This window comes from Oncorhynchus kisutch, linkage group LG30, assembly GCF_002021735.2.
Source record: "Oncorhynchus kisutch isolate 150728-3 linkage group LG30, Okis_V2, whole genome shotgun sequence".
NCBI classification, from domain to species: Eukaryota; Metazoa; Chordata; class Actinopteri; order Salmoniformes; family Salmonidae; genus Oncorhynchus; species Oncorhynchus kisutch.
In genome coordinates this window covers 3,532,529-3,560,051 of record NC_034203.2, presented here as the reverse complement: position 1 = coordinate 3,560,051, position 27,523 = coordinate 3,532,529, and the positions used below count along the sequence as shown (strand labels likewise).

Below are 27,523 nucleotides of genomic sequence, written 5' to 3'. Positions count from 1 at the left end.
TTTCATTTTTTTAGGGGACTCATCACACCTAGCCTCACCTAATCCCATGACAAATGGGAAGAGTAGAATTGATACTTATTTTTAAACGTTGTTTTTTCCCTTCCAGTCTGTTCCTCAATTCTTGCCCTAATCCTTTCCGCTTCGCTCCACTTGCTTTGCAGTCAGTGCCTTATGTCTGTTGCTGCAGCAGTCAGATGAGACAAAAGGAACGCAATAGAGAGAGAGAGAGGATGGTCTGACGTCAGCTAGACACATATGACTTGCTTCGCCCTACCTCCACTGACCAGCAGCTTTGCGTTCTGAAAATGTATTTCATACACTGCACACTCAGCCTTAGTATCAAATCAACCACACGAGGAAATACGGGGCGACATTCTTCTTTTCCTAAAGCCTACCGATCCTATTTTGGAAACCGTCAGATTTCTGCTGGGTAAAGCCCCATTTGGTGTTTATCATCTAAATTGAACGGAGGAATTATATTCAAATGGAAAGACGCAGACTGCAGCTGTTGCTGTAGGCAGTCTATACCCTGCGCGACAGAGTTGCGTCTTCTTCTGGCTCTCCCGCCATCCGACGCTTCTTTCACCAGGTGTTGCATTCATCCACCAACCCCGACATGATGATGGGGGAGGGGCGCGTTGCGCGTAGGGTCTCCAGCTCTCGACGTTGATCTATTCTCATCAGAGCCTCTCAATGTGATGCCAAATCATTCAGGCGACGTGTCCGGTAATGTTGAAGATTACGGAAATCCTGGACTATATTCATTCCACTCTTCAGCTGACTGGGCACGGGAGACCATTACCTTAATGTAAGGAAAAACAAAATATGCTTCAAGATTTCGGTTTCATTCCATGAAACACTCATTGTTAAACGAATGGAAAAACCAGGAGCAGGACATGCTGCGTTGGAGACGCATGAGGCAAGCACACTTGTATACCTGTCAACAATATTACAGCATTATCTATATTCTGTGTCCTCTCATATGCAAACATGAGTGCACAGGTGTGTTAAACTAGCTTTTTTGAATACTGTTAATTTTGCAGATGTTATAATGGTGTGGACCGTTGACACATAGTGGCAGGCACTGTAGTTTCTGACACCTTGCCTAATTCATTATGCATGTGCGATTGAGCTGCATTGACAGTGATGAAAATGATCTTTATTCAAGAGACCACTTCTTGAATTTTTACGTGACTGCTGGGTGCGTGACAATGACCAACAAGTGCACTTTTTCAATTCAGCTCGACACACCCCAAGGAAACCATGCCAGCTCGATTCGATGTGCACAAGACATGTCCCCAGATTCGCTGAGCTTGGCTAACATCTAGAAAGCAGATCACCAACCACCTTGAAAACAATGGAATTGTCTGAAGTTCGATGTTCCAGTGCAAGCGAAGAACTCTACACCATCAACAGGACGCCAACTAGCAACAGCAGCACGCGACCCAAAAGGTTGTTGTGGCAGAACGCGGTTCGACACATCACTGAGCAGAGGTTCATCCATGAGCAGAGTGAAGCGAAAGGCATCACACCAGATGAGCACTACGACCAAAGCCTACGGAAACAGTCTGCGGGTAGAACCTCGGTAGGCGACAGACACAACAATGGGGGAACCAAAGTCTTCCCTGAGCGTGTGAGCAGTGACCTAGGATTTCTCCAAATCGATTGCGCTCCGAGCAACTCAGACTTTTTCTTGAACTGGGGCTACACATACAGAGGCGTAATATTCCCCACTCTACGCAATTCTTTCAAATCTCGGGACCTCGAGTGTCTGTACCAACGCTACTTTTTGGGCCAGAGGCGCAAATCGGTGGTGGTGATGAACATTTTGGATGTGGTGACCAAACTAACCCTGTTGGTTTTACATTTAACTCTTGCGTCTTCACCAATGGATCCCATCAAAGGAATGCTCTTGGGCTTTTTCACTGGCATCGAAGTGGTCATTTGTGCCTTAGTGGTAGTCCGAAAAGACACGACCTCTCACAGCTATCTGCAATACAGCGGCGTGGTGACGTGGGTGGTCATGGCCACGCAGATTTTGGCGGCTGGATTGGGCTACGGACTCTTGGGCGATGGAGTCGGATACGTGCTTTTCACCCTCTTTGCCACTTACAGTATGCTTCCCTTGCCTCTCACTTGGGCTATTCTGGCTGGTTTGGCCACCTCAACACTCCACATTGTTGTACAGCTATTCATCTCCCCAAATGCACAGCTCTCCACAAATCAGGTACGTGACATAGGAATAAATCTACACCCCCTGCTTCCCTCCCTACACTTTCTTAATATATATATTTTTTTATTAAATGAAAATGTATGTTTTGTAAGTCAATCACAATGTGGTCACCGCACATGTAGATTAGGCGTTATCATCCTATTTTAACAGTTGTCTTTCACATATCATAGTCGACTGAGCATTCTAGAGTAGACCTAGTTTAATATTATTTCGACAGTAAGTAGTATTACAAAAACCTGAGCTCTGTTCGAATACTCATACTAACCGGACTATTTCCATAATGCAATTCTTCAGAAAATGGGCGTGGCTTCACAACATTTTCAGATTTGAATAAAATGGCAGAAAATATGCAGATGAGAGCGGATACATATTCCTTGCTTTAACTAATTACGACAAATGTTAAGACATGTAATAAAGTAACGTTACACGTTATGTTGGCTGACAATTTGTTAGCTACGCTATCCTTACGAATCGCATAGCATTACAGAAGTATGTACCGGTATGTTAGCTAGTTAGCGAATGTTGGCTGCTAATACATCAAACTTGCCAGGCAGTATATTAACTACCCAACGTTTATTCACATCATTCTTAGCTAAGTGGAATAGTCGTTGTGCGTTTCAATGGACATTGCTAATGATGTCTATCTACTTCGATTTCAGAGCACTCTCGCACAGAATAACTGAGGAATTTACGAACGCGCATCACCTGTTGAATATGACCGGTGTCAGTAAACGTAATTAAATTGTTGCCAGCAGCACAGTTACAATCACCAATGCTCTGAATAACATGAAAAACAGCCTAATCAGCTCTGCTAAGGAAGTAGCTAGCCAATGTTAGCCAGTTAGCTTGGGTGCTTGACTGCCGTTGTGAGGTCGGAATGCTTGGATCAACCCTACTCCTCGGCCATAGTGTCTAGTGTGTGTTCTGAATTTACAAATTGACAATCTGACAACACCCAGGATTTACGAACCGCCAGAGCACGCTCTGGTACTCCAGATTTAATTTACAAACACACCCGAAATCGTAAAACAGCATCAACTTCCTGCAGACAGGCGAAGCTCTAGTACGCTCAACTGAAACGATACTGATAAACTCAGCAAAAAAAGAAACACCCTCTCACTGTCAACTGCGTTTATTTTCAGCAAATTTAACGTGTAAATATTTGTATGAACATAACAAGATTCAGCTAATGAGACATAAACTGAAAAAAGTTCCACAGACATGTGACTAACAGAAATTGAATAATGTGTCCCTGAACAAAGGGGGGGGGGGGGGTCAAAATCTGATGTGGCCACCAGCTGCATCTCCTCCTCATGGACTGCACCAGATTTGCCCGTTCTTGCTGTGAGATGTTACCCCCACTCTTCCACCAAGGCACCTGCAAGTTCCCGGTCCATGACAGACCCTCCACCTCCAAATCAATCCTGCTCCAGAGTACAGGCCTCGGTGTAACGCTCATTCCTTCCGACGATAAACGCAAATCCGACCATCACCCCTGGTGAGACAAAACCGCGACGTGTCAGTGAAGATAACTTTTTACCAGTCCTGTCTGGTCCAGCGATGCTGGGTTTGTGCCCATAGGCGACATTGTTGCCGGTGATGTCTGGTGAGGACCTGCCTTACAACAAACCTACAAGCCCTCAGTCCAGCCTATTGCGGACAGTCTGAGCACAGATGGAGGGATTGTGTAACTCCTGGTGTAACTCGGGCAGTTGTTGTTGCCATCCTGTACCTGTCTCGCAGGTGTGATGTTCGGATGTTACGATCCTGTGCAGGTGTTGTTACACGTGGTCTGCCACTGCGAGGACTATCAGCTGTCCGTTCTGTCTCCCTGTAGTGCTGTCTTAGGCGTCTTACTGTATGGACATTGCAATTTATTGCCCTGGCCACATCTGCAGTCCTCATGCCTCGTTCACGCAGATGAGCAGGGACCCTGGGCATCTTTATTTTGGTGTTTTTCAGAGTCAGTAGAAACGTTTCTTTAGTGTCCTAAGTTTTGATAACTGTGACCTTAATTGCCTACCGTAGGTAAGCTGTTAATGTCTTAACGACCGTTCCACCGGTGCATGTTCATTCATTGTTTATGGTTCGTTGAACAAGCATGGAAACAGTGTTTAAACCCTTTACAATGAAGATCTGTGAAGTTATTTGGATTATTTTTGAAAGACAGGGTTCTGAAAAAGGGATATTTCTCTTTTTTTGCTGAGTTTAGTATGTACTCGTGAATTATGTAGTATACAGTATGTTGATATGGGTACCCGAACACAGCTCTGGTCTATTTCAAGCACCAATTTGTAAATATCAGATTCTCTTAGTGTAAAATCTAAGGAAAGACGTTTAAACATATGTTATTTGAATTTTTCTATCAATAATTGTCGCATTCCGGATATATTAGCATATATTTAGCATTATTTTAGACTGAAACCCAATGATCTTCAAGTGCCTTGAATGTCAATTAAGTATTGCGTGATTTATAAAGAAGTGGCGAGCCCCTTGACAGCGAGAGAAGAGCCATGCATAGCAAAGATTCATAGCAAAAAAAATCTCCTCCTGGATAGGTACACATGTTGCTCACCTGTGTATTCCAGTCTATGTAGGAGCATAATCCCGCCCCCATGAAGGTCATTATCAAAGAATGTTTTATTTAAAAAAAAATAATAATAAAAAAAAATAAATAATAATAATTATATATATATATATATATATAGTTGATTTTTTTATATAAATGTTCTTGCTTTTATAACGATAAATGTTTTTTTATATGAACAAATTCAATTATTGATATAAAAGAAATCAATGACTATATGTTCAAATGGCTTTCCATATCCAAATCTGTCCATTCATATAGCTTCAGCTCCGGTCGCTGTCACTCCAGTCCAGAGGTGCTGAAAGTGTTGCTTTTAATAAATTACATCCTCTCCAACGGTTTAGTGCCCCCTACTGGCGTTTATGACCTAATAAATGTGCAATGCTTTTTCCTGGGACTGGTGCTTCAATATCAGGCTGTTTTGGAGATCAATAGAGGTCATATTTATGCTAATTTTGTAGATACACTAAACTCATGTCAATGGCGGTTTAAATTAAATCCCATCATGAAACATTGCAATACATGAGTCACTCATTCAAGGATTTTAACCTGTTTTTTTTGTTGCATCTTTACTTAAGTTATCATCAAAATTAATGCCAAATAGACACTACACTTGCAAAAAGGCATTTTTATCCCAAATGGCTGTGTGTCTGAATATTAGTAATGCATAATGATTTGTACTACTGCAGTGGGCTAAATCAGAGTCACACAGAGGGTTTCTTGATACTTAAATCTACTTTGAAACAAAAGTATACACCTTACACACATAGTTATGGGCTTAAAAAAAGGAGACATTGTGCCATGTCAGATGAAGAGTTGAAATGTATTACATTAAAGTTTACATCCCAATATTACACTTTATGTACATCACAGAAGACTGAAGTATAACAAAACTGTTTCACATAGAAACACCAGATTTTATGTATAAATAAAAAGTTGATTGATTATGAAAAATATTAACATTCCACCCATTTGGTCATTTGACTGCAGGAAAAGGCTGCTGACTCCTTAATGAAGTTTGCATTGGGTTAGCTCTCCCCTTAGTCATATTAATCATCTAAATACATATGAATCTCTGTGATGATTTGACAATGCTGTCAGCCCAAACTAAAATGGGAGGTCTATAGTTCAAAGTTATCAGGTAGTGCGGCTAGACATGGCAACCGGGATGTAAGGTTACTACCTAAATATAGTGTACCGGTACGTTAGTTTCACACTACACAATATCTCTCCACTATTGCGTTCTCATTGCACAATGACTAATGAATGAACAGAATGTATACTTTCCTCATATGGATACACAATAGAAGTAGGCCTACAGTGCATTAATTGCTAACTGCTGTGGAGATGTAAACAACAATAGAAGGGTTGCAGTTGACGTACGACGCCTCCTGACAGCCATGTTGAAAGACCACCACATCAATTCTTTCAACAACAACAGCTGAGTGGCTACCCCAAGCTGCGTGATAACAGTGCCTAAAATGAGTTAATTCATCACCACGGTCAATTTCTGTGCAGTATTTGGCTGCTCTAACGAGGCAGGAAAGACAACACGATTACCTGCAATCATGAAACACCAAGGAGATAAGACAAGAACCTTTTGCCCGTCAAGACCAGCACTCAGAAAGCTGTCAGTACAGGTTCTACTCCGATTGTTTCATCACTGGTAAGTCTGATCAATTTTGAGTTGAGTGTAACTATTATGCTAACCAGGTGTAAACGACAAGACTAAGTTAGCTAGATAGATAGCTATTAGCATGTGTCTCTTACATAGGTGGCGCGTGAGTTAAGTTTTGGGGAAGCAATTTTCTCACAATAAAAATGCACCTTTTATAATAAAGGATTGTATGCATCGATCATCAAATTTGCAGACTGATGTAAACCTACTATTCCTAATGTGATGAGTAGATTGGATCATAATGTTTGCTATTAATGAGTGTTTAGTGGCATAGGCCTATAGGCTATATCAGAGACATTTCCTTTGCATGCGAAAAATGTGGCTACACTTTACATGACTGGAGACATTAGCAGAATCTTTTTTTAATACGATGGTAGTATAGGCCGGTAGTATAGGCCTATTCTGCTGACATTGACGACAGATCAATACAAATCTAGGCCTATGAAAGGGGTCATTGCTACAAGGGATCCAGCTTTTGTAAAATTAATGGCAAAATTATTTTTTTTGCATTTGAGCTAACCCTAACCTTTTTCTTAACCTAATTCTTCTAACCTTATGCGCAAGTTCTCCTAACCTGCTTCGAAAAGTCAAATCTGACATTCTTTTTGCAAAGGCTGGAGACAATATGACATTATTGTCCCAAGAAACAATACTAATTTGTTGAGAACTTTATTCATAAGAGGTGGGAAAATGTATGGACATTACAGAATAGCACAAAGGCCTCAATGAGATAGGACAACCTGCTGTGTTGACTATTGGTTGTTCCAGCCCAACAATAGATTTGATCATTTTATGACACTTAAACACCTTAGTGAATTAAACACAAGCAAACAATCAAGAGCCCTGATAGTATAGGTGACCTGAAGAAGTGATATTCTAACATCAGGTCTGCTTCTCATGTGTTTATGTACTGTAGGTTCACCAGTTGACCTCTATCAAGACACCCATGTCGACTGGATTGCCACTGTGAAGATGAGCGACGCAGAAGTTTCTACTTCTACTACTTTGTCCTTATAAAAGGAAACATAAAAGAAGATATTAAAGAACACATCCCTCAGTTATACAAGATGGTTGTCATATGCTGTGCTTTGGTCAATCTGAATGATTCTGTTGTGCCATTTGAGTAGAGCACATCTTCACCTTGTCGTTATGACAAAAGTGCCCCCTTAAAACTAAGAATATATACAATTCAATTTGAAACCAATGTAAAAGACTATTGTTTATGATATTGTAAACGTACTGTACTATGTCGTCTTAAGCAAACCATCTTCATTATCACAGTAGCATTTCCAAGTGCCACTCAGACCTGGGGAAAAAAGTATCTGGCATTGATTTTTGGTGGTAGTAGATGTGTATGTTGAAGCTAAGGATCCCATCGTCCCCTGCTTCCAGACATTTCACTACCTAGATAACAAGGGTTGGATTTGCCCAATGCAATTTCATGTCAGCACAATGCATTTACAGAATTGTGTGTAATGATTAGCCTCATATACGCTGAGTGTACAACAGTCTTTTAAATTTATTTTACCCTTATTTAAGCTAAGTTGACTGAACACATTCTCATTTACAGCAACAACCTGGGGAATAGTTACAGGGGAGAGGAAGGGGGATGAATGAGCCAATTTGAAGCTAGGGATGATTAGGTGGAGGGTGCTGAGGGGATTACGGCTGATAGTAATGGCTGGAATGGTGTCAATGGAATTAACCACATGTTTTGATCCAGTTGTATTTACTAAAGTGACTTAATTGTCCAAACGCACCGCCTCTTCCCCACTCTATTGCTATTGAATGTTCACAAATGCCTTACTTACGTCATTCCCAAACATTCTATGAATTTATGAAAATGTGAAAATGACCATATCTAAGTGCTCGCTAGTCAGAAAATGTAAAGCAAAAAAAGTGTCATTTTTCCTTGGTGTATAAGAACAGATTTGAATAAGATTTCATGTTGCTGAAATGCTTTCAGTTCCACTTTAAGCTTGCCATAACAAAGGGGTTGAATACTTATTGACTCAAGACATTTCAGCTTTTCATTTGTAATTACACTTAACAAAAATATAATTGCAACATGTAATTCTTGGGTCCCATGTTTCATTAGCTGAAATAAAAGATCCCAGAAATGTTCCATATACACAAAAAGCGAATCTCTCATTTTGTGCACAAATTTGTTTACAACCCTGTTAGTGAGCATTTCTCCTTTTCCAAGATAATCCATCCACCTGACAGGTGTGGCATATCAAGAAGATGATTAAATATGTCACGATCGTCGTTTTGAGGAGACCAAAGCGCAGCGTGGTGTGAATATATACTATAGACGAAAAAACACGAAGTACACTAAACAAAATAAACTAACCAGACGAACATGACCGCTATAGAAACCGAGTGCTAACATGCAACATCACATAGACAATAACCCACGAACCACAATACAAAACAGGCTACCTATATATGGTTCCCAATCAGAGACAACGACAAACACCTGCCTCTGATTGAGAACCATATCAGACCAAAACACATAGAAACAGACTAACTAGACATGCAACATAGAATGCCCACTCATATCACACCCAGACCAAGCAAATAATGGTCAGAGTGTGACAAAATAGCATTATCATTACACAGGTACGATAAAAGGCCACTCTAAAATTTGCAATGCCACAGATGTCTCAAGTTTTGAGGCAGCGTGCAATTGGTATGCTAACTGCAAGAATGTCCGCCAGATAATTGAATTTGAATTTCTCTACCATAATCCGCCTCCATTGTTGTTTCAGAGAATTTGGCAGTATGTCCAACTGGCCTCCGCAGACCACGTGTATGGCATTGTGTGGGCGAGTGGTTTTCTGATGTCAACGTTGTTAACAGAGTGCCCCATGGTGGCGGTGGGGTTATGATATGGGCAGGCATAAGCTACGGACAACAAACTCAATTGCATTTTATTGATAGCAATTGTAATGCACAGAGATACCGTGATGAAATCCTTTGTCCCATTGTTGTGCTGTTCATCTGGCTCTAGAAGGTTCTCGGACCGAGAAACAGCCTCGTACATTTGCAATGACTTCAATTCATTTTCAGCATTACGAAAATTACGACATTTAGAAAAGTCCCAGAGCCGGCTCGGCCCATAAAGATGGATCCCAACGTTTCTGTCCGATAGCTCATTCAAGGACCCCGTAGCAAGGCATGGAAAAAAGTGGATTTTCAGCACCAATTAAGGTCTTGCTCGGGCACCGAATGACCTATCGAGCCGGAACTTGGGATTCAGTGTCGCCTCACATAGGCGTACACATAATGTCAGAACTGGACCCACAGCTAGAACGTAACTATGTGTTTTACGTTTTTATGATGTTTTAAACTGAAGGTGCTGTGAATTATGGGCCTGCTCTGAAATATGTGATCGTTGGCTTCTAAACGAGTTGGAAAAAGTGGGTTTGGTGTCAGATGGTATCAGTTTGGTGTCAGAATGACATCTAATTGACTGATGGACACTGACTTACTAGTTGACTTTTGCACATTTGCAATATGTTTAAACAGAGGGACCATCACCAAAATGGCATTATTAAATCAACACTAAAAATGGCATCACCATAGTCCCCAGACCGTGTCGAGTTCAACGAGACGCCCTGCTTGACCGTAGCTCGCTCTGAGTGCAGCAACCGTGAAAAAAGCAGGCTCAAAATGAAGCCTGGCCCTAAATTTCAGGAGGCTTTCGGGGGACAGTGGCGGAACCATTAGGTTTAGAAGGACAATTCAACCGGAATGTTCCTAAGGTCCTCCCGATCAGTGCAAGCCTAACCTTGACCGTGTGGCATTAACCCTTAACAGTAAATACTTTTTTTTATCTCACAGATTACAATGACATCTCTCCTTATAGGAATACATTGCCTGCTCCCCTAAATTCAACCTAGAGTCTATGTGGGTTAATATTGCCTTATGAACCTGTCTTCGATGACAGTCCATCAGGCCACTATGAGGTCTACCTGTGTCGGTTCTAAGCTTCCTGAAGCAACCGGAAGTGGTTAAAATCACCCTCAAACTGATTTAGATAGAAAGTGTTTTCAACCCTGTGTAAATCAGTCAGTTCTTAACGTATAGACTTAAAACTCAGGATTCTGTAAAAGCATACCCCAATGAGGATGTGTTTACTTTTAGCTTCCTGTGCCAACCGGAAGTGCCATAATTGGTGTCATAGGGGCTGTTTCGAAGGGTTATAAAAGTCACATCTTTCCAAAACTTCATATGGCGATTAGGCAAGCCTCATGAACTGTAAATCAGTAATTTCTCCCATAAAAGTTCCAAGAAAAACTCACACACAGCTTGGTGCGTTGAGACAGACAGTGCCTGCAATAGTTACAATAGTTTGTTCAAACAGTTAAAGAACCGTCAGACCTAGAGTTCTGAAACTTTAGAAACCTGTTCTAGAGCTCAGGTCGATAGTGTGTGGTGAGTTATGTGGCTCTAGACAGTTGTCAGACCGAGAAACAGCCTTGTACATTTCCAATGACTTCAATTCATTTTGACCATTACGAAAATGACGACATTTAGAAATGTCCCAGAGTCGCAAGACTAGGTGCATTGCAACCACCTCAGCCCATATAGACGGATCCCAACGTTTCTGTCCGATAGCTCATACAAGGACCCCGTAGCAAGGCATGGAAAAAAGTGGATTTTCAGCACCAATTAAGATCTTGCTCGGGCACCAAATTACTTAGAGCCGAAACTTGGGATTTGGGGTCACCTTAGCTAGGCCTACACATAATGTCAGAACTGGACCCGCAGCTAGAACGGAACTACGTGTTTTACGTTTTTATTATGGTTTGAACAGAAGGCGCTGTGAATTTTAGGCCAGCTCTGAAGTATGTGATAGTTGGCTTCTAAACGAGTTGGAAAAAGTGGGTGTGGTGTCAGAATGATATCCCCCCCCCAAAAATCGAAAGAATTTCGAAAAACGGTCCAAAAATTCAGTTTTTCAAAATTTTACTTTTGGGTCTTGACTTGTGTTACATTTGTAATATGAAAAATCACGTTGGAGCGCATTCGCCATCTGTTGGATTTTTGCAGTGTTACACTTGGCATTTGCAATCAACGCTTTTTCAGTTCTGCCGACACATTTTCTATAGGAATGGGCTTTGTGATGGCCACTCCAATACCTTGACTTTGTTGTCCTTAAGCCATTTTGCCACAACTTTAGAAGTATGCGTGGGGTCATTGTCCATTTGGAAGACCCATTTGCGACCAAACTTTAACTGGTCTAAGGTAGTGCACTATATAGGGACTATGGTGTAATTCGGAAAACATTTCCTCATTCACAGACCTGCTATTGTATTGACTTTGGTCACATTTCATTAAGTCCACTTATTTGCTTAATAACTGATATGGCTAAGGAAGGAGGGGGGATTGGCGCAGATGGTGAGCAACAGAATGAGTCAATACGATATCCTATCTGTCTGTCCCCTGCATATGTTCCATCAATAGTGCACGTGTCCATCATTCCCAGAACAGCGGAGTGCTGTTCCTGAGGAGGCCCATGTTTTAACCAATGATTACCCCTTCTTCTGCTCATTACATTTCCCTTTCAAGGTCAAATGCAGCAGTTTACCTGGATGTAGGGGGTGAGTGTATGAAGGGAATGCATATTTTCAGGAAAACGCTTCACTTGAAGCGCTCTGTCATTAGGCTAACTGTTCCTAGCGCTTGTCATTGCAGCCAGACCTGTGCTGAAATACTATTTGAAATAATTTCAAATACTTTATCTGGGATTGATTGAGCTTGTCTGTAGCAATGGAACCAATGGAAAAGGGCAAACCCTGCCCATCGAACTCCAGGCAGAGTGAACGCTAAAGGTTTTTGAAATATTTGGTTGCCATGGCGCTGTGAGGTCGCCTAAGCAGGAGCTGCTGTACGTACATTTGTAAATATTTTGCAGTTTTAACTGTTTATAAATAGAGTTTTTCTATAAATGGTAGTAACTTGTTGAGGGTTAACATTACATATCTGGTGGTTACTGATGGAGTTGCAGGACTGGTAATGTCAAGTCTGTTTTAAGTGGCCTAGCTCAGCCTTCCTACAGAAATTAGCTTGAACATCATAGATGTCAAAGTGCTTGATGAAGAGTTCCTGTGGCCTGACTGACATTTCTCCCTGGCTGCAGGCCTAACATCTATGCTCCCCCCACTTAAGCAACTGCCTATCCTTAGCGCCTCAATCGCCCAAGAATCTTCCCCAAAATCTGCTCAAGGTTCTGCCATCTGTTTTTGTTAGATTATTAAAGTGACTTTGAAAAACGACATATAAAATAAATATATTATTATTATAGGTTTGATAGTAGCAAGAAGGGTTTTAACCACTGATTTGAGCCTGTTGTAACATGTTTAGCCAGGGGTGAAGTGGAAAAGCATAGAAGGATTGCATGTATTTTGGAAACACTTTACTTGAAAGCAACCATTGTCAATACTACTACACACTACTTGTCACAGCCAATCAGGACAGTCAAGCATGAATGCTTTTCATAACCTGTCCCAACGTGTGTTGCCAGATGAAATGTTAAATTGTAATATCAAATCGTTGACCGCCTTATGCTTCTCAGTTGGTTTATATAATTTGGAGGGTGGTGTTAGCTTTGAGGTTAAAGAGGGTTGCAATTTCAAATCTGATTCCAGTCCAATAGCTAACTGGGAAAAATCTGTCTGGAGTGTATTTTTTATTGAACCTCTATTTAAGCAGAGTCATGCTGAGACCTCAGTCTCTTTTGCAGATGAACACATCAACAATTACACATATTAGTCTATCAATATGCACAATACATGAAAAGCAAAACACATTCATATGAAACAAACACAGTAAAAAGGTCCTCTAACATCAGAATGAATTGCCCTAGAGCTGTTGTACTCATTACGCGGCCCCGCAAGCCCTTCATTTGCGGCTTGGGGTGATTTTCCATTCATAATACATAACAATGATACAATTTCAATTCAATGTGTTTAATGCAGGCCAGAATCACTTCATTGAATATAAATTCAGCAAAAAAGGAAACATCCTGTCACTGTCAAGTGCATTTATTTTCAGCAAACTTAATTTATGGGTAAATATTTGTATGAACGTAACAAGATTCAACAACTGAGACATAAACTGAACAAGTTCCATAGACATGTGACTAACAGAATAAACGCGAATCCGGCCATCACCCCTGGTGAGACAAATCCGTGACTCGTCAGTGAAGAGCACTTTTTGCCAGTCCTGTCTGGTCCAGCGACGATGGGTTTGTGCCCATAGGCGACATTGTTGCCGGTGATGTCTGGTGAGGACCTGCCTTACAACAGGCCTACAAGCTCTCAGTCCAGTCTCTCTCAGCCTATTGCGGACAGTCTGAGCACTGATAGAGTGCGTTCCTGGTGTAAACTCGGGCAGTTGTTGTTGCCATCCTGTACCTGTCCCGCTGGTGTGATGTTCGGTAGGTGAAAATGGGTGGCTATTTACCAATAGACTATGTACAGCTGCAGCGATCGGTTAGCTGCTCAGATAGCAGATGTTTGAAGTTGGTGAGGGAGGTAAAAGTCTCCAACTTCAGCAATTTTTGCAATTCGTTCCAGTCACAGGCAGCAGAGTACTGGAACGAAAGGCGGCCAAATGAGGTGTTGGCTTTAGGGATGATCAGTGAGATACACCTGCTGGAGCGCGTGCTACGGATGGGTGTTGCCATCGTGACCCGTGAACTGAGATAAGGCGGAGCTTTACCTAGCATGGACTTGTAGATGACCTGGAGCCAGTGGGTCTGGCGACGAATATGTAGCGAGGGCCAGCCGACTAGAGCATACAAGTCGCAGTGGTGGGTGGTATAAGGTGCTTTAGTGACAAAACGGATGGCACTGTGATAAACTGCATCCAGTTTGCTGAGTAGAATGTTGGAAGCAATTTTGTAGATGACATCGCCGAAGTCGAGGATCGGTAGGATAGTCAGTTTTACTAGGGTAAGTTTGGCGGCGTGAGTGAAGGAGGCTTTGTTGCGGAATAGAAAGCAGACTCTTGATTTGATTTTCGATTGAGATGTTTGATATGAGTCTGGAAGGAGAGTTTACAGTCTAGCCAGACACCTAGGTACTTATAGATGTCCACATATTCAAGGTCGGAACCATCCAGGGTGGTGATGCTAGTCGGGCATGCGGGTGCAGGCAGCGATCGGTTGAAAAGCATGCATTTGGTTTTACTAGCGTTTAAGAGCAGTTGGAGGCCACGGAAGGAGTGTTGTATGGCATTGAAGCTCGTTTGGAGGTTAGATAGCACAGTGTCCAAGGACGGGCCGGTAGTAGGGAATTGCCCGCGGCAAGAGCAACATCATTGATATATACAGAGAAAAGAGTCGGCCCGAGAATTGAACCCTGTGGCACCCCCATAGAGACTGCCAGAGGACCGGACAGCATGCCCTCCGATTTGACACACTGAACTCTGTCTGCAAAGTAATTGGTGAACCAGGCAAGGCAGTCATCCGAAAAACCGAGGCTACTGAGTCTGCCGATAAGAATATGTTGATTGACAGAGTCGAAAGCCTTGGCAAGGTCGATGAAGACGGCTGCACAGTACTGTCTTTTATCGATGGCGGTTATAGTACCTTGAGTGTGGCTGAGGTGCACCCGTGACCGGCTCGGAAACCAGATTGCACAGCGGAGAAGGTACGGTGGGATTCGAGATGGTCAGTGACATGTTTGTTGACTTGGCTTTCGAAGACCTTAGATATGGATATAGGTCTGTAACAGTTTGGGTCCAGGGTGTCTCCCCCTTTGAAGAGGGGGATGACTGCGGCAGCTTTCCAATCCTTGGGGATCTCAGACGATATGAAAGAGAGGTTGAACAGGCTGGTAATAGGGGTTGCGACAATGGCGGCGGATAGTTTCAGAAATAGAGGGTCCAGATTGGGGAAGAGAACAACGTGCCAGCTATGATCAAACCACCACCGGAGAACCAGGAAAATCAGGAAGATGGCATCGGGGAAATGCAGCTAGCTAACGTGGCTCCGGTGGCTAAGAGAAGGATATGGTTGATTCAAGAAGAACACAGAAAGATCTGCTGAGCGGTTGCCATTCCGGGCAGTGATGCAACCAGTCGGGATGTTATTTTAGGTGCAGCTGTTGAAGCTTTTGAGGATCTGAGGTGCCATGCCAAATCTTTTCATTCTCCTGAGGGGGAATAGGTTTTGTCATGCACTCTTCACGGCTGGCTTTGTGTGGTTGGACCATGTTAGTTTGTTGGTGATGTGAACACCAAGGAACTTGAAGCTCTCAACCTGCTCCACCTACAACCCTGTCGATGAGAATGGGGGCGTGCTTGTATTGACGCTTTGCCTGTTTTATGGTTCATCGGAGGGCATAGCGGGATTTCTTAGATGGTTCCGGGTTAGAGTCCCGCTCCTTGAAAGCGGCAGCTCTACCCTTTAGCTCGTTGCCTTTAATCCATGGCTTCTGGTTGGGGTATCACTGTCGGGACGACGTCATCGATGCACTTATTGATGAAGCCAGAGACTGATGTGGTGTACTCCTCAATACCAGTGGAAGAATCCAGGAACATTTTCCAGTCCGTGCTAGGAAAACAGTCCTGTAGCTTAGCATCTGCTTCATCTGACCACTTTTTTATTGACCGAGTTACTGGTACTTCCTGCTTTATTTTTTTCTTGTAAGGAATCAAGAGGATATAATTATGGTCAGATTTTCCAAACGGAGGGTGAGGGAGAGCTTTGTACGAGTCTCTGTGTGTGGAGTAAAAGGTGGTCTATAGAGTTTTTCCCCCCCTGTGGTTGCACATTTAACATGCTGGTAGAAATGAGGTAAAACGGATTTAAGTTTCCCTGCATTAAAGTTCCCGGCAACTAGGAGTGCCGCCTCTGGATGGGTGTTTATACCGCTTATGGCGGTATACAGCTCATTGAGTGCCAGCACTAAGAATTCACAAAAAATACAGATAAACTCTCTAGGTAGATAGTGTGGTCTACAGCTTATCATGAGGTACTCTATCTCAGATGACCAAAACCTCGAGACTTCCTTAGATATCGTGCTCCAGCTGTTGTTTATAAATATACATAGACTGACACCCCTTGTCTTACCAAAGGCTGCTGTTCTATCCTGCCTATACAGTGTAAAATCCACCAGCTGTATGTTATTTATGTCGCCGTTCAGCAAAACATAAGATATTACAGCTTTTAATATCCCGTCGCTCGTAGGTCATAAATTTTATTTTCCAATGATTGCACGTTGACCAATAGAACAGATGGCAGTGGGGGTTTACACGCTTGCCCACGAATTCTCAGAAGGCCTCCGCCCCCTTGTTCTCTGTCTTCTCTTTGTGTAAATGATGTGGATTTGGGCCTGTTCCCGGGTGAGCAGTATATCCTTCATGTCGGAATTGTCGGACTCGTTAAAGGAAAAAGCTTCTACCGGTTCCTGGTGAGTAATCGCTGTTCTGATGTCCAGAAGAGATGGTGGTAGCAGTAACATTATGTACAAAATAAGTAAAAACATAAGTTACAAACAACGCAAAAAAATACAGTTGGTTAGGAGCACGTAAAATGTCAGCCATCCTCTCCGGCGCCATTCTCACGCATTTGTGCGTGTGTTGGAAGAGTTGGAGTTTGAGTCAAGATTCATGGAGTACAAGGAGTTTTTCAACTTTATTGTGGACCCCTTTCATTTGCAGGGTATCATTTCTGACCTCAGTCATCACAGCCCTCTTTGCTGACTATGCTGGAATAGAGAGTGAGATAGTGGAGCTGCAGTCAAATGTCACAAATGACACAGTGTAAAATCTGTGAACTAAGATCAGGTGTTACCCATTTCTGAAGCAGTGTGTGCAAAAGGTAACCATTTTTTGTCAGTACTTATTCATGTGAAGCAACATTTTCAACAATGAACATTGTGAAACAAAAACAGAGAAACTGACTGACAAATGCACACCTGGATTGCCTCACAAGGATAGCAACAACAGACTATACATTTAGAGTTAATTCAGTGAAGGAGCAGAAGGGACATTTTCGCTCATCCAACTACTGAGGTAACCCTTGATATGGGGCGGCAGGTAGCCTAGTGGTTAGAGAGTTGGGCCAGTAACCGAAAGGTTACTGTGTTGTTCTGCCCCTGAACAAGGCAGTTAACCCACTGTTCCTAGGCTGTCATTGTAAATAAGAATTTGTTCTGAACTGACTTGCCTGGTAAAATAACAATTACATGTGATGTAGCCTATTTGTGATGTGCTGTTCATCAAATCAATTGCATGTGCTCTCAATTGATAATATTGTTAGAAAAAGTACAACAAATTAAAGATTTGTGCAGCCCTCTGAATGATTGCCTCAATTTAGGGCTGAGACGATCATTCAGAGGGCTACACAGATCTTACAAAAAACACTGCCCTGGAGGCACCACCTTAAAGAGTTTTGGGGATCATTCCGAATGACAGGCGCAAAACAAATAAATGCAGATCTTCCTAACTTGTTGGCCATTAAAGGGATCTCCTGGGTTAGCCATCCCTGGGTATTTCCTAATCTGGAGCACAGGCAGGTCAGAGCATGCACCTTGTGCTGGGTATAATAAAACAGTCCCTTCTGCTCCTTAACTGAGACCATTTTAAGTTAATAATTCTGACTTAATGGTAACATTTGAGAAAAACTGATTTTAGTGCTCTAGCATGATTTTCCACAATGGTCCAACTCAAGACAGAGGTTTGTCAATGGTTTATTTAACTGCCATTGGCAACCTCTCCCAAATAAAATAAATATTATGAAATAGCATTATAAAATATCCTAGTCTTGGCCGGATCAATAAAAAAGACACTCTTTCTCAGTTCATTTCTTCATTTCCTGATGGTACAGTTCCACCCAAACAACTTTTTGAAAAAAGTACATATGACACCATTGCCTGTGTCTTGTCTCTCCCTGTTGACTGACCTTCAAGTTACCTGCCGAGTCATTTTTGTTTTCTGCCAAACACAACTGACACAACTTGTCCCTCTAATTACCAGTTTGGCTCTGGCTACACATCAATCTCATCTAAAGGTGTCCTTTGTTCAACAAACGTCACTGAGCGGTGCAGTTTGTTGGGTTTAGTGTAAGTAAATATGTTGTGGAAGAGGAGGTAAAATTGCTTGCTCAACATGTAAAGCCATGGTCTATTAATTAAATGTATTGCCCTGTATTGCCCTGCCCAGGCAATCTGATACCTTTAAAAAAAGTGTCTCATCCTTTTCCCTTTTAAGATAATCACAGATCGGACTTGATTAGATCTGGAAGAGTAATATGATGGAAACCTTCTCATACAACCCCCCCTCCCATTTAAGTATATTTAATATAACATAAAATGAATTTAAAATACATAGTACATATGTATTCCATAAATGCATGGCTATGATATGTGACCGACCGCCACAATTCAGTCTTATGTAGCAACATTTTAAATTGTGTTTTTTACATTGGATAAAAGACTAGAAAATTGTATATTGTACACTGTTTGGAACAATGGGAAAGTAATTGTGCTTTGAAAGTTGAAACTTGCAACCCCACTTTTGAGAAAATAGCTCTTGAATCTTTTGGTACACCACTGGAGAGCTCTTCTTTGTCTACACCCATTCAGCTTTCTTCACACCTTCTTAAGTGTTACGGTTTTCTTCCTGGGAAGGAGAGGAGGACCAAAATGCAGCGTGGTCATGGTTGAACATCTTTAATAAAGATGATAACGTGAACAATATACATATACAAAACAAGAAAAAGTAATATATATTAAATTTATAAAAAATAATAATAAAAAAAAAACAATCCTAACTGGTGCAAAACACAGAGACAGGAAACAATCACCCACAAAATACCCAAAGAATATGGCTGCCTAAATATGGTTCCCAATCAGAGACAACGATAAACACCTGCCTCTGATTGAGAACCACTCTAGGCAACCATAGACTTACCTAGAATACTACACTGAACACAACCCCATCAATCTACAAAAACCCCTAGACAAGGGAAACACATAATCACCCATGTCACACCCTGGCCTAACCACAATAATAAAGAAAACACAAAATACTAAGGCCAGGGCGTGACATTAAGCCTTAGCCCCACCCATCTCTTTAAGGATTCACATAGGAGTCCATGTGCAAAACAGAGTGAGTAGTTTAGTAAACAACCAAAAATGTCAAGACTAAAAGCGGTAAAAGTACCAGCCTACAATAACAAAAAACTTGAGGCCTATATCCTAGTCTGACTTTGCTGCAAGTCATGTTCTTCACATTACCGTCTCTGGTAAACACACACAAAATCAAATACAATCAAAGTTTATTTGTCACATGCACACGATATATAAGGTATAAACGGTACAGGGAAATGGTTACTTCCATAGTAGCAATATCAAAAACAAAGTGTCCAGATAATTAAACAAATATTTCAATAATTATTAGATAAAGTTTACCCGACACACTTGTCTAAATTGATGGGTCATGTGAAGAAAATGCTACAACCATCCCACAGCTAGCTAAGTGGATGGGTCGCTAATGTCTACACATGTTCATGAAATACAATCGATGGCTGTAATCACCCCCAGACACACCTGTCTAAGTTGATGGGTCATGTAATCATCTGGTGAAGTGGAGCCTCTTGTTTAGATTGTAGCTAGCTAGCTAAACAATGAACCGGCATAATCCCAACTCATACTACTACCAATACAAACATTTTCATAGCTGTAGTATGAATCTACAGGTAGCTAAAGAGCTAACCAACTAGGTTCAATGTTAGCTAGCTAACATTAGGCTATAACTAGCAATGCAAATGGGTTTCTGAATCATTCATTGCCTCTTTTCATAGATGTTAATGCACTCATGAGTTCTTCAAGACTGGGGAGTCAAAGAATCCAGATTGCTCTCTATCGAGTTTGGAAAGGTTCAATGATAAGTGCGTCATCTTACTATGACCAGGGTCTGCCCCTGACATATATAATTGGCAATAAAACTGCCTAAACGTTGCATTCATTTTCTGCCGGGTCGTGTGCTATCTTCCCAGTTGAGGTTTGAATTGTATTTTTACAGGAAAAGGCTTCATTTTGCTTAAGACTTGCAGCCAAAAGTCTACTAGCTTTCTCACCCAGATTTATTCTGCAGCAAAGTTGTGTTAATCGCCATCTTCTGGCACCTTTCTGTTTGGAGCTGTCAAGTCAGATACTATACAGGACAGTTCCATGGTCAGAAATGACGATGGGGAGCAGCTCAGTTGTCTGAATACACCTGTTTATATAGAGTATATATAATATATATATATTAAAATACGGAGTCTCTCCATGAAAATATATTGTGTCTTGAAGAAAGAAAGTATAATTCCTTAGACGCCAGACATCTGAAATATTAAGCTCTGCAGCAAACTAGATAAGATCAAAGGCAAGGAATTTCTTACCTGATTTAAAATCTCCTCCCACAACAAGTTGGTATTCTGAAAGATCTAATAGTCTTTTAGAGATAGAACTAAGGAAATTAAAATCAGATACGTTTGGACAGTAGATTGAGGCTAAACACATCTTAGTGTGATTTTTAACGGTAGTTACAATTACAAGACGTCCTGCATCATCATTATCAGAACCATCAACCTGAACACAGTTTTCTAACAAATAATAAAACACCTTTGTTTTGTTAGTAGCTGAGGAGTGAACAACACATTAATAGAATCTGTTTCGAAATCTATTGACATCAGAATGTTTTAGGTGGGCGATATTAACCTTTTTGCATCTGATATATTGTAAGCATTTGGTGAGCTTGACAGCAGAATTCAAGCCATGGGATTTAATGACATTACGATGAGCTCACAGTTTATGTAGAATGTATGTATGTCAAAAATAACCAAAAATTTTATAAACACCTACTTCAATATAAACAGAAAAAAGTGTGTACCATTATACATATTTGTGAACAAACTCTGACAGCTGGGTTTTAACAATAATATAATTATTTTAGCCAGCTAACATTTGCAGCCTGAACCAAATAATTATCCAGCCAGCGAGCTACATGCCAGCCAGCTGCAGCTGTCACGTTCGTTATAATGATTGGACCAAGGCGCAGCGTGCATAGAGTTCCACGTATTTTAATTAATAGAAACTCAAACAAAACAAACAAGCACAAATGAAACGTGAAGCTACTGGTGTGTGCACACAGGCAACTAATTGTAGACATGATCCCACAAAGCACAATGGATAAATGGCTACCTAAATATGACAATGATAAACAGCTGCCTCTGAATGGGAACCATACCAGGTAATTCACCTAGATAACCCACCCTTAATCACACCCCGACCTAACCAACATAGAGAATAAACAGCTCTGGTGTCACGTTCTGACCTGTTATTATATCTTTGTTTTAGTATGGTCAGGGCGTGAGTTGGGTGGCCAGTCTGTTTGTTTTTCTATGTTGGTTTTTGAGTTCGGCCTAGTATGGTTCTCAATCAGAGGCAGCTGTCAATTGTTGTCCCTGATTGAGAATCGTACTTAGGTAGCCTGGGTTTCACTTTTGGGTTGTGGGTGTTTGTTTTCCGTGTGAGTGTTTGGTCCACACGGTACTGTTTTCGGTTTTGTATATTCACGTCATTGTTTGTTGTTTTATTCGAGTGTTCTATTGTCTTTATTAAAAAACTTTATGGACACTTACCACGCTGCACATTGGTAGTCCGATCCTTCATACTACATACTTCTGATGAAGAGGAGGACGAAAACCCTTACATCTCTGGTCAGGGCGTGACAGCAGCTTAGCCATATAACCAGTATGCCAACAGGCAAGTTAACAAATCAACCAGGCCCCTCATACTAAGTTATGTAGTTCAGTAACATTAGCTACTTATCTTAGCATTAGTTGTGTCCATCTTACTAGTTAAGCTGGGGCTTCATGCGATAGGGTTTCCAAGGAAGGAGGGGGGCTGTAGTTGGCTGGTGTCTCTTTCTTTGTTTGAGACGCTTTTAGGCTTCCCAATGCCTTATTTGAGTTTCCTCGGTTACGTAGGTCCATGTTATTAAGCATTTTGAAGGTTTAGAGGCAAGTTGCCAGGAATTTATTACGATTTTGGACTTTTGAGATGGTACTCGGAACTACACTCGCATCTCTGCCAAAACACAACTGGAAATCGCTGAAAGTGATTTAATCTCATTTCTGGAAATGTAGCTAGACTCTTACATGTATGAACGCTTCACGGCAAACTGGAACCATTTAACAATTTTTTTTAGTTTGGCCAATGTTGTGTCAAGTCACTTCGGTTCACACTGACTGTGGTGTGTGCAGAAAGTAGCCCTTCACTTTTTCCAACTGATCTGTCAATTGTGCCTGCAAAAATCAGGGCATCAATGTTGTTGAGAAAAGTAGCATAACTTTTGTAGTTCTCAATGGGTCTTCATATTCTGACTATCTCTGAAACTCATGTAGATAATACCTTTGATGATACAGTGGTAGCAATACATGGTTATAACATCAACAGAAATGCCAACAGGGGCGGTGTTGCGGTCTATATTCAGAACCACATTCCTGTAAAGCTGAGAGAGGATCTCATGTTAAATACTGTTAAAGTAATATGGCTACAGGTTCAAGCCCATTCTTGTGGGAAGCTGCTATAGACTACCAAGTGCTAGCAGTCAGTATCTGGATAATGTGTGAAATGCTTGATAATATATGTGATATCAACAGAGAAGTATATTTTCTGCCCATTCAAGAAAAAACGTAAAACTGTAACCAGTGCCTCCATCCTGTTTCAGGTTGTCAGTCAACCTACCAGGGTATTTACAAACAGCACAGTAATGGAATCATCTTCACTAATGCTGCAGCAATTTGCTTTAAAGCAGTATCCAAATCCATAGGACATAGTGATCACAATATAGCCATATCTAGGAAAACCTAAGTTCCAAAGGCTGAGCCTAATATAGTGTATAAGAGGTCATACAATATGTTTTGTAGTGATTCATATGTTGATGAAGTAAATAATATTTTCTGTGTGAGCAACCAGATGCTGCACTTTACACATTTATGAAATGGCTTATTCCAGTAACTAATAAGCATGCACCCATTTAGAAAATGACTGTAAAAATGGTTAAATCCCCTTGGATTGATGAGGAATTTAATAATTGCATGGTTAAGATAGATGAGGCAAAAGGTATGGGAAATAAGTCTGGCAGCCCAACTGATAGGAAAAATTAGGAAATCATGTGACTAAATAAAAAGAAACTATACTATGAAACAAAAACAAAATTATATAAAAGAATGATAGTAAAAAACTTGAGCACTTTTTTGAGTTTGTGTTGCAGGAAGCAAATTTCTGCTTGAAGAAGCTAGCCTTGGCATTTCCAGCTGCTTGTGTATATTGGATTCTAACTTCCCTGAAAAGTTGCATATCACGGGGGCTGTTCGATGCTAATGCAGAACGCCATAGGATATTTCTGTGTTGGTTAAGGGCAGTCAGGTCTGGAGAGAACCAAGAGCTATATCTGTTCCTGGGTCTAAATTTCTTGAATGGGGCATGCTTATTTAAGATGGTGAGGAAGGCATTTTTTTAATAACCAGGCATCCTCTACTGACAGGATGTGGTCTATCCTTCCAGGATACCCGGGCCAGGTCGATTAGAAAGGCCTTCTCGCTTGCTTAAGTGTTTCAGGGAGTGTTTGACAGTGATGAGTGGAGGTCGTTTGACCGCAGACCCATTGATTGAAAACAGCAGAGGTGTATTTAGAGGACAAGTTGGTTAGGATGATATCTATGAGGGTGTCCGTGTTTACGGCTTTGGGGTGGTACCTGGTAGGTTCATTGATCATTTGTGTGAGATTGAGGGCATCAAGCTTAGATTGTAGCATGGCTGGGGTGTTAAGCATGTCCCAGTCACCTAGCAGCACGAGCTCTGAAGATAGATGGGGGGGGGGCTATCAGTTCACAGCTGGGGGCATAAGGTGGTCTATAGCAGCGGTGAGAGACTTGTTTTTAGTCGTTTGGGTACAGTTGTTTTTAGTTGTTTGGGTACAGACCTGGATAGTAGGACAGAACTCTGCAGTAGATTGTAACTCTGCCCCCTTTGGTCGTTCTATCTGGTCTGAAAATGTTGTAGTTAGGGAAGGAGATTTAAGAGTTTTTGGTGGTCTTCCTAAGCCAGGATTCAGACATGGCTAGGACATCCGGGTTGTCAGAGTGTGCTAAATCAGTGAATAAAACAAACTTAGGGAGGAGACTTCTAATGTTAACATGCATGAAACCAAAGATAAAATAAGTAGAAAGTACTGATGTCATTATTCTGTGAGCTGCCCCATGCTAAAACCAGTTGAGAGCTGCACTCTCTTGCTGCCTGCGTGCATAGCTTATGTGAATTTATTTCACGTGCTTTGCGATTGTGTAGTCAAATTTTGTGCATGATTTCTCTATTGTACTACATACACTATATTTAAAAAAAGTATGTGGACACCCCTTCAAATTTGTGGATTTGTCTTTTTCAGCCAGACCCGTTGCTGACGTGTATAAAATCGAGCACACATCCATGCAATCTCCCTAGAAAAACATTGGCAGTAGAATGGCGTTACTCAAGAACCGTCATAGGATGCCACGTTTCCAACAAGACAGTTCAAAAAATTTCTGCCCTGCGAGAGCTGGTGAAACTTCCTTTTTAAATATTTCTTTCAAAAGAAACATTGAACATCTGATAGTCAAATCATAGAGTAAACGCAGGTGAGCTGGTTCTAATCTTTTTGGCCATTTTCTGGTGTTTTGTGGTGAAAAACTGAGCGTGTCGAGCATAACTGGGTCGAGCTGCTGCTTCTGCAAAAGCAAATGGGGATCCAAATAAACATCCCGTCAACATTGCTAGAATTGTTTCAACAATTTAAAAAATCTTGCATTCGATTTCCCCTCCCTGTTGAACACAACAAGCTTCCATTCCCCCTGTCACAAAGCTTGGCAAAACTATATTTGGGGAGTTTCTCCCATTCTTCTCTGCATATCCTCTCAAGCTCTGTCAGGTTGTATGGGGAGCGTTGCTGCACAGCTGTTTTCAGGTATCTCCTGAGATGTTCGATCAGGTTTAAGTCCGAGCTCTGGCTGGGCCACTCAGAGACTTGTCCCAACGCAGCTCCTGCATTGTCTTGTCTGTGTGCTTAGGGTCGTTGTCCTGTTGGAACCTTCACCCCAGTCTGAGAACTTGCTCCAGAGTGCTCAGGATTTCATCAAGGATCTCTCTGTATTTTTCTCTAGTCTTCTTTCCCCCGATCCTGACAAGTCTCCCAGTCCCTTCCACTGAATAACATCCCCACAGCATGATGCTACCACCGCCATGTTTCCTCCAGATGTGACGGCACAGCCAGAAGAGGACTGGCCACCCCACATAGCCTGGTTCCTCTCTAGGTTTCTTCCTAGGTTGTGGCCTTTCTAGGGAGTTTTCCCTAGCCACCGTGCTTCTACACCTGCATTGCGTGCTGTTTGGGGTTTTAGGCTGGGTTTCTGTACAGCACTTTGAGATATCAGCTGATGTACGAAGGACAACAGATGGTTGTCCTTCTGGAAGGTTTTCCCATCTCTACAGAGAAATTCTGGAGCTCTGTCAGAGTGACCATACTGTTTTTGGTCACCTCCCTGACCAAGTCCCTTCTCCCCCGATTGCTCAGTTGCTCAGTTTGGCCAGGCGGCCAGCTCTTGTCCAATCATTTTAATTTACCACAGGTGGACTCCAATCAAGTTCTAGAAATATCTCAAGGTTGAACAATGGAAATTGTATGCACTTCAACTCAATTTCGAGACTCATAGCAAATGGTTTCTGTTTTTTACTTGTTATAAATGTGCAAAAATGTCTAAAAACCTCTTTTCTATTTGTCATTATGGGGTACTGTCCCGTCTCCTCCCCAGTCATTTCAAAAGGTGGTAAAGTAATGAAGTTCAGTCAATCTGCATTTCATACTTTCAGGTAAAAAGACAGGATACGTTCATGGATATACGTTCTTGGATTGGTCTGTTGTTAGTCCAACTGCACAACCATGATATGAATGCACACACAGGAAGTGGGTTCACCTAATGAGAGAAATTGTTAATAGACTGTGTACGAGGGGAGATGTTTGCATTAGACATTACATTAATTACTATGCTTTAATAAGCTGATAAAGAAAAAGTGAACAAACAGCACTTGCATGGCTATGATTCGAAAGTGTTAGACTTTTCATGACCAATGTTTGACATCAGTGACAGACTACGTACATAATTTGCAAACTCCCCATCCCGGTCAGTGATGATTTTGTCCATAAGTCCAAAATCAAGAAGTTTGACTATTAAAGCAATCTCTGTTCTCTATTGTGCCCTCCAAGCAATCACCCATTTGCTGAAGAGGTTACTGGTTACCAGCTGCGTTTCTCTTCTCAAACGGGATTATGAGATGCCCAGGACAGACCATGCCTGTCTAACTTCGATAGGATGCATCACACGCATTTTCATGTTATTGTAGAGTTGACACTTCTCAACCTGAGAATTAGAAATATAGTACATTAGATATAGCACAGGCACTCTTTCATGGTAATTTATAATAACATCAATATGCACAGTTATAAAATGGGTTGTTTGGATCCTGGATGCTGATTGTGGTGCTATACCTCCTTGCTATCAGCCAATTTCCACATTCCACAGGTAATGCCTGTTAACCTCTACGGATCGGTGTCCCTAAACCGGGACGGTTGTTGCTAATGTGACTAGAATTATGTTGTATACAACAGCCAGCTTTCCGGGACATAGACATGTCTTATATGGGCAGAAAGCTTAAATTCTTGTTAATCTAACTGCAGTGTCTAATGAACAGTAGCTATTACAGGGAAACAATACCGTGCTATTGAGGAGAGTGCACAACAACAACACACTTTTATCACTGCAACTGGTTTGATACATTCAGCTCTGAAGGTAAATAATAAACTTACATTCAGTAATCTTGCTCTGATTTGGCATCCTGAGGGTTCCAGAAATAAAATGTAGCTTAGTTTTGTTTGATCAAATCCATTTCTATATACAAATATAGGAACTGGGGTCTACAGTTTG

At 41.5% G+C, this 27,523-nt stretch overlaps 1 protein-coding gene across 2 annotated transcripts in view; it reads left to right on the top strand.

Annotated features, from left to right (window-relative positions):
• Positions 1 to 267: 267 nt before the first annotated feature.
• adcy8 (adenylate cyclase 8 (brain)) overlaps positions 268 to 27,523 on the top strand; it is a 247,827-nt gene continuing 220,571 nt past the window's right edge. The window contains exon 1 of one of the 2 annotated variants that reach the window (XM_020467285.2): positions 268 to 2,227. In XM_020467285.2, the coding sequence (XP_020322874.1) occupies positions 1,358 to 2,227 (870 nt within the window). In that variant the 5' untranslated portion in view covers positions 268 to 1,357. The remainder of the gene's footprint in view (positions 2,228 to 27,523) is intronic. The other variant, XM_020467284.2, reaches the window with a different exon arrangement.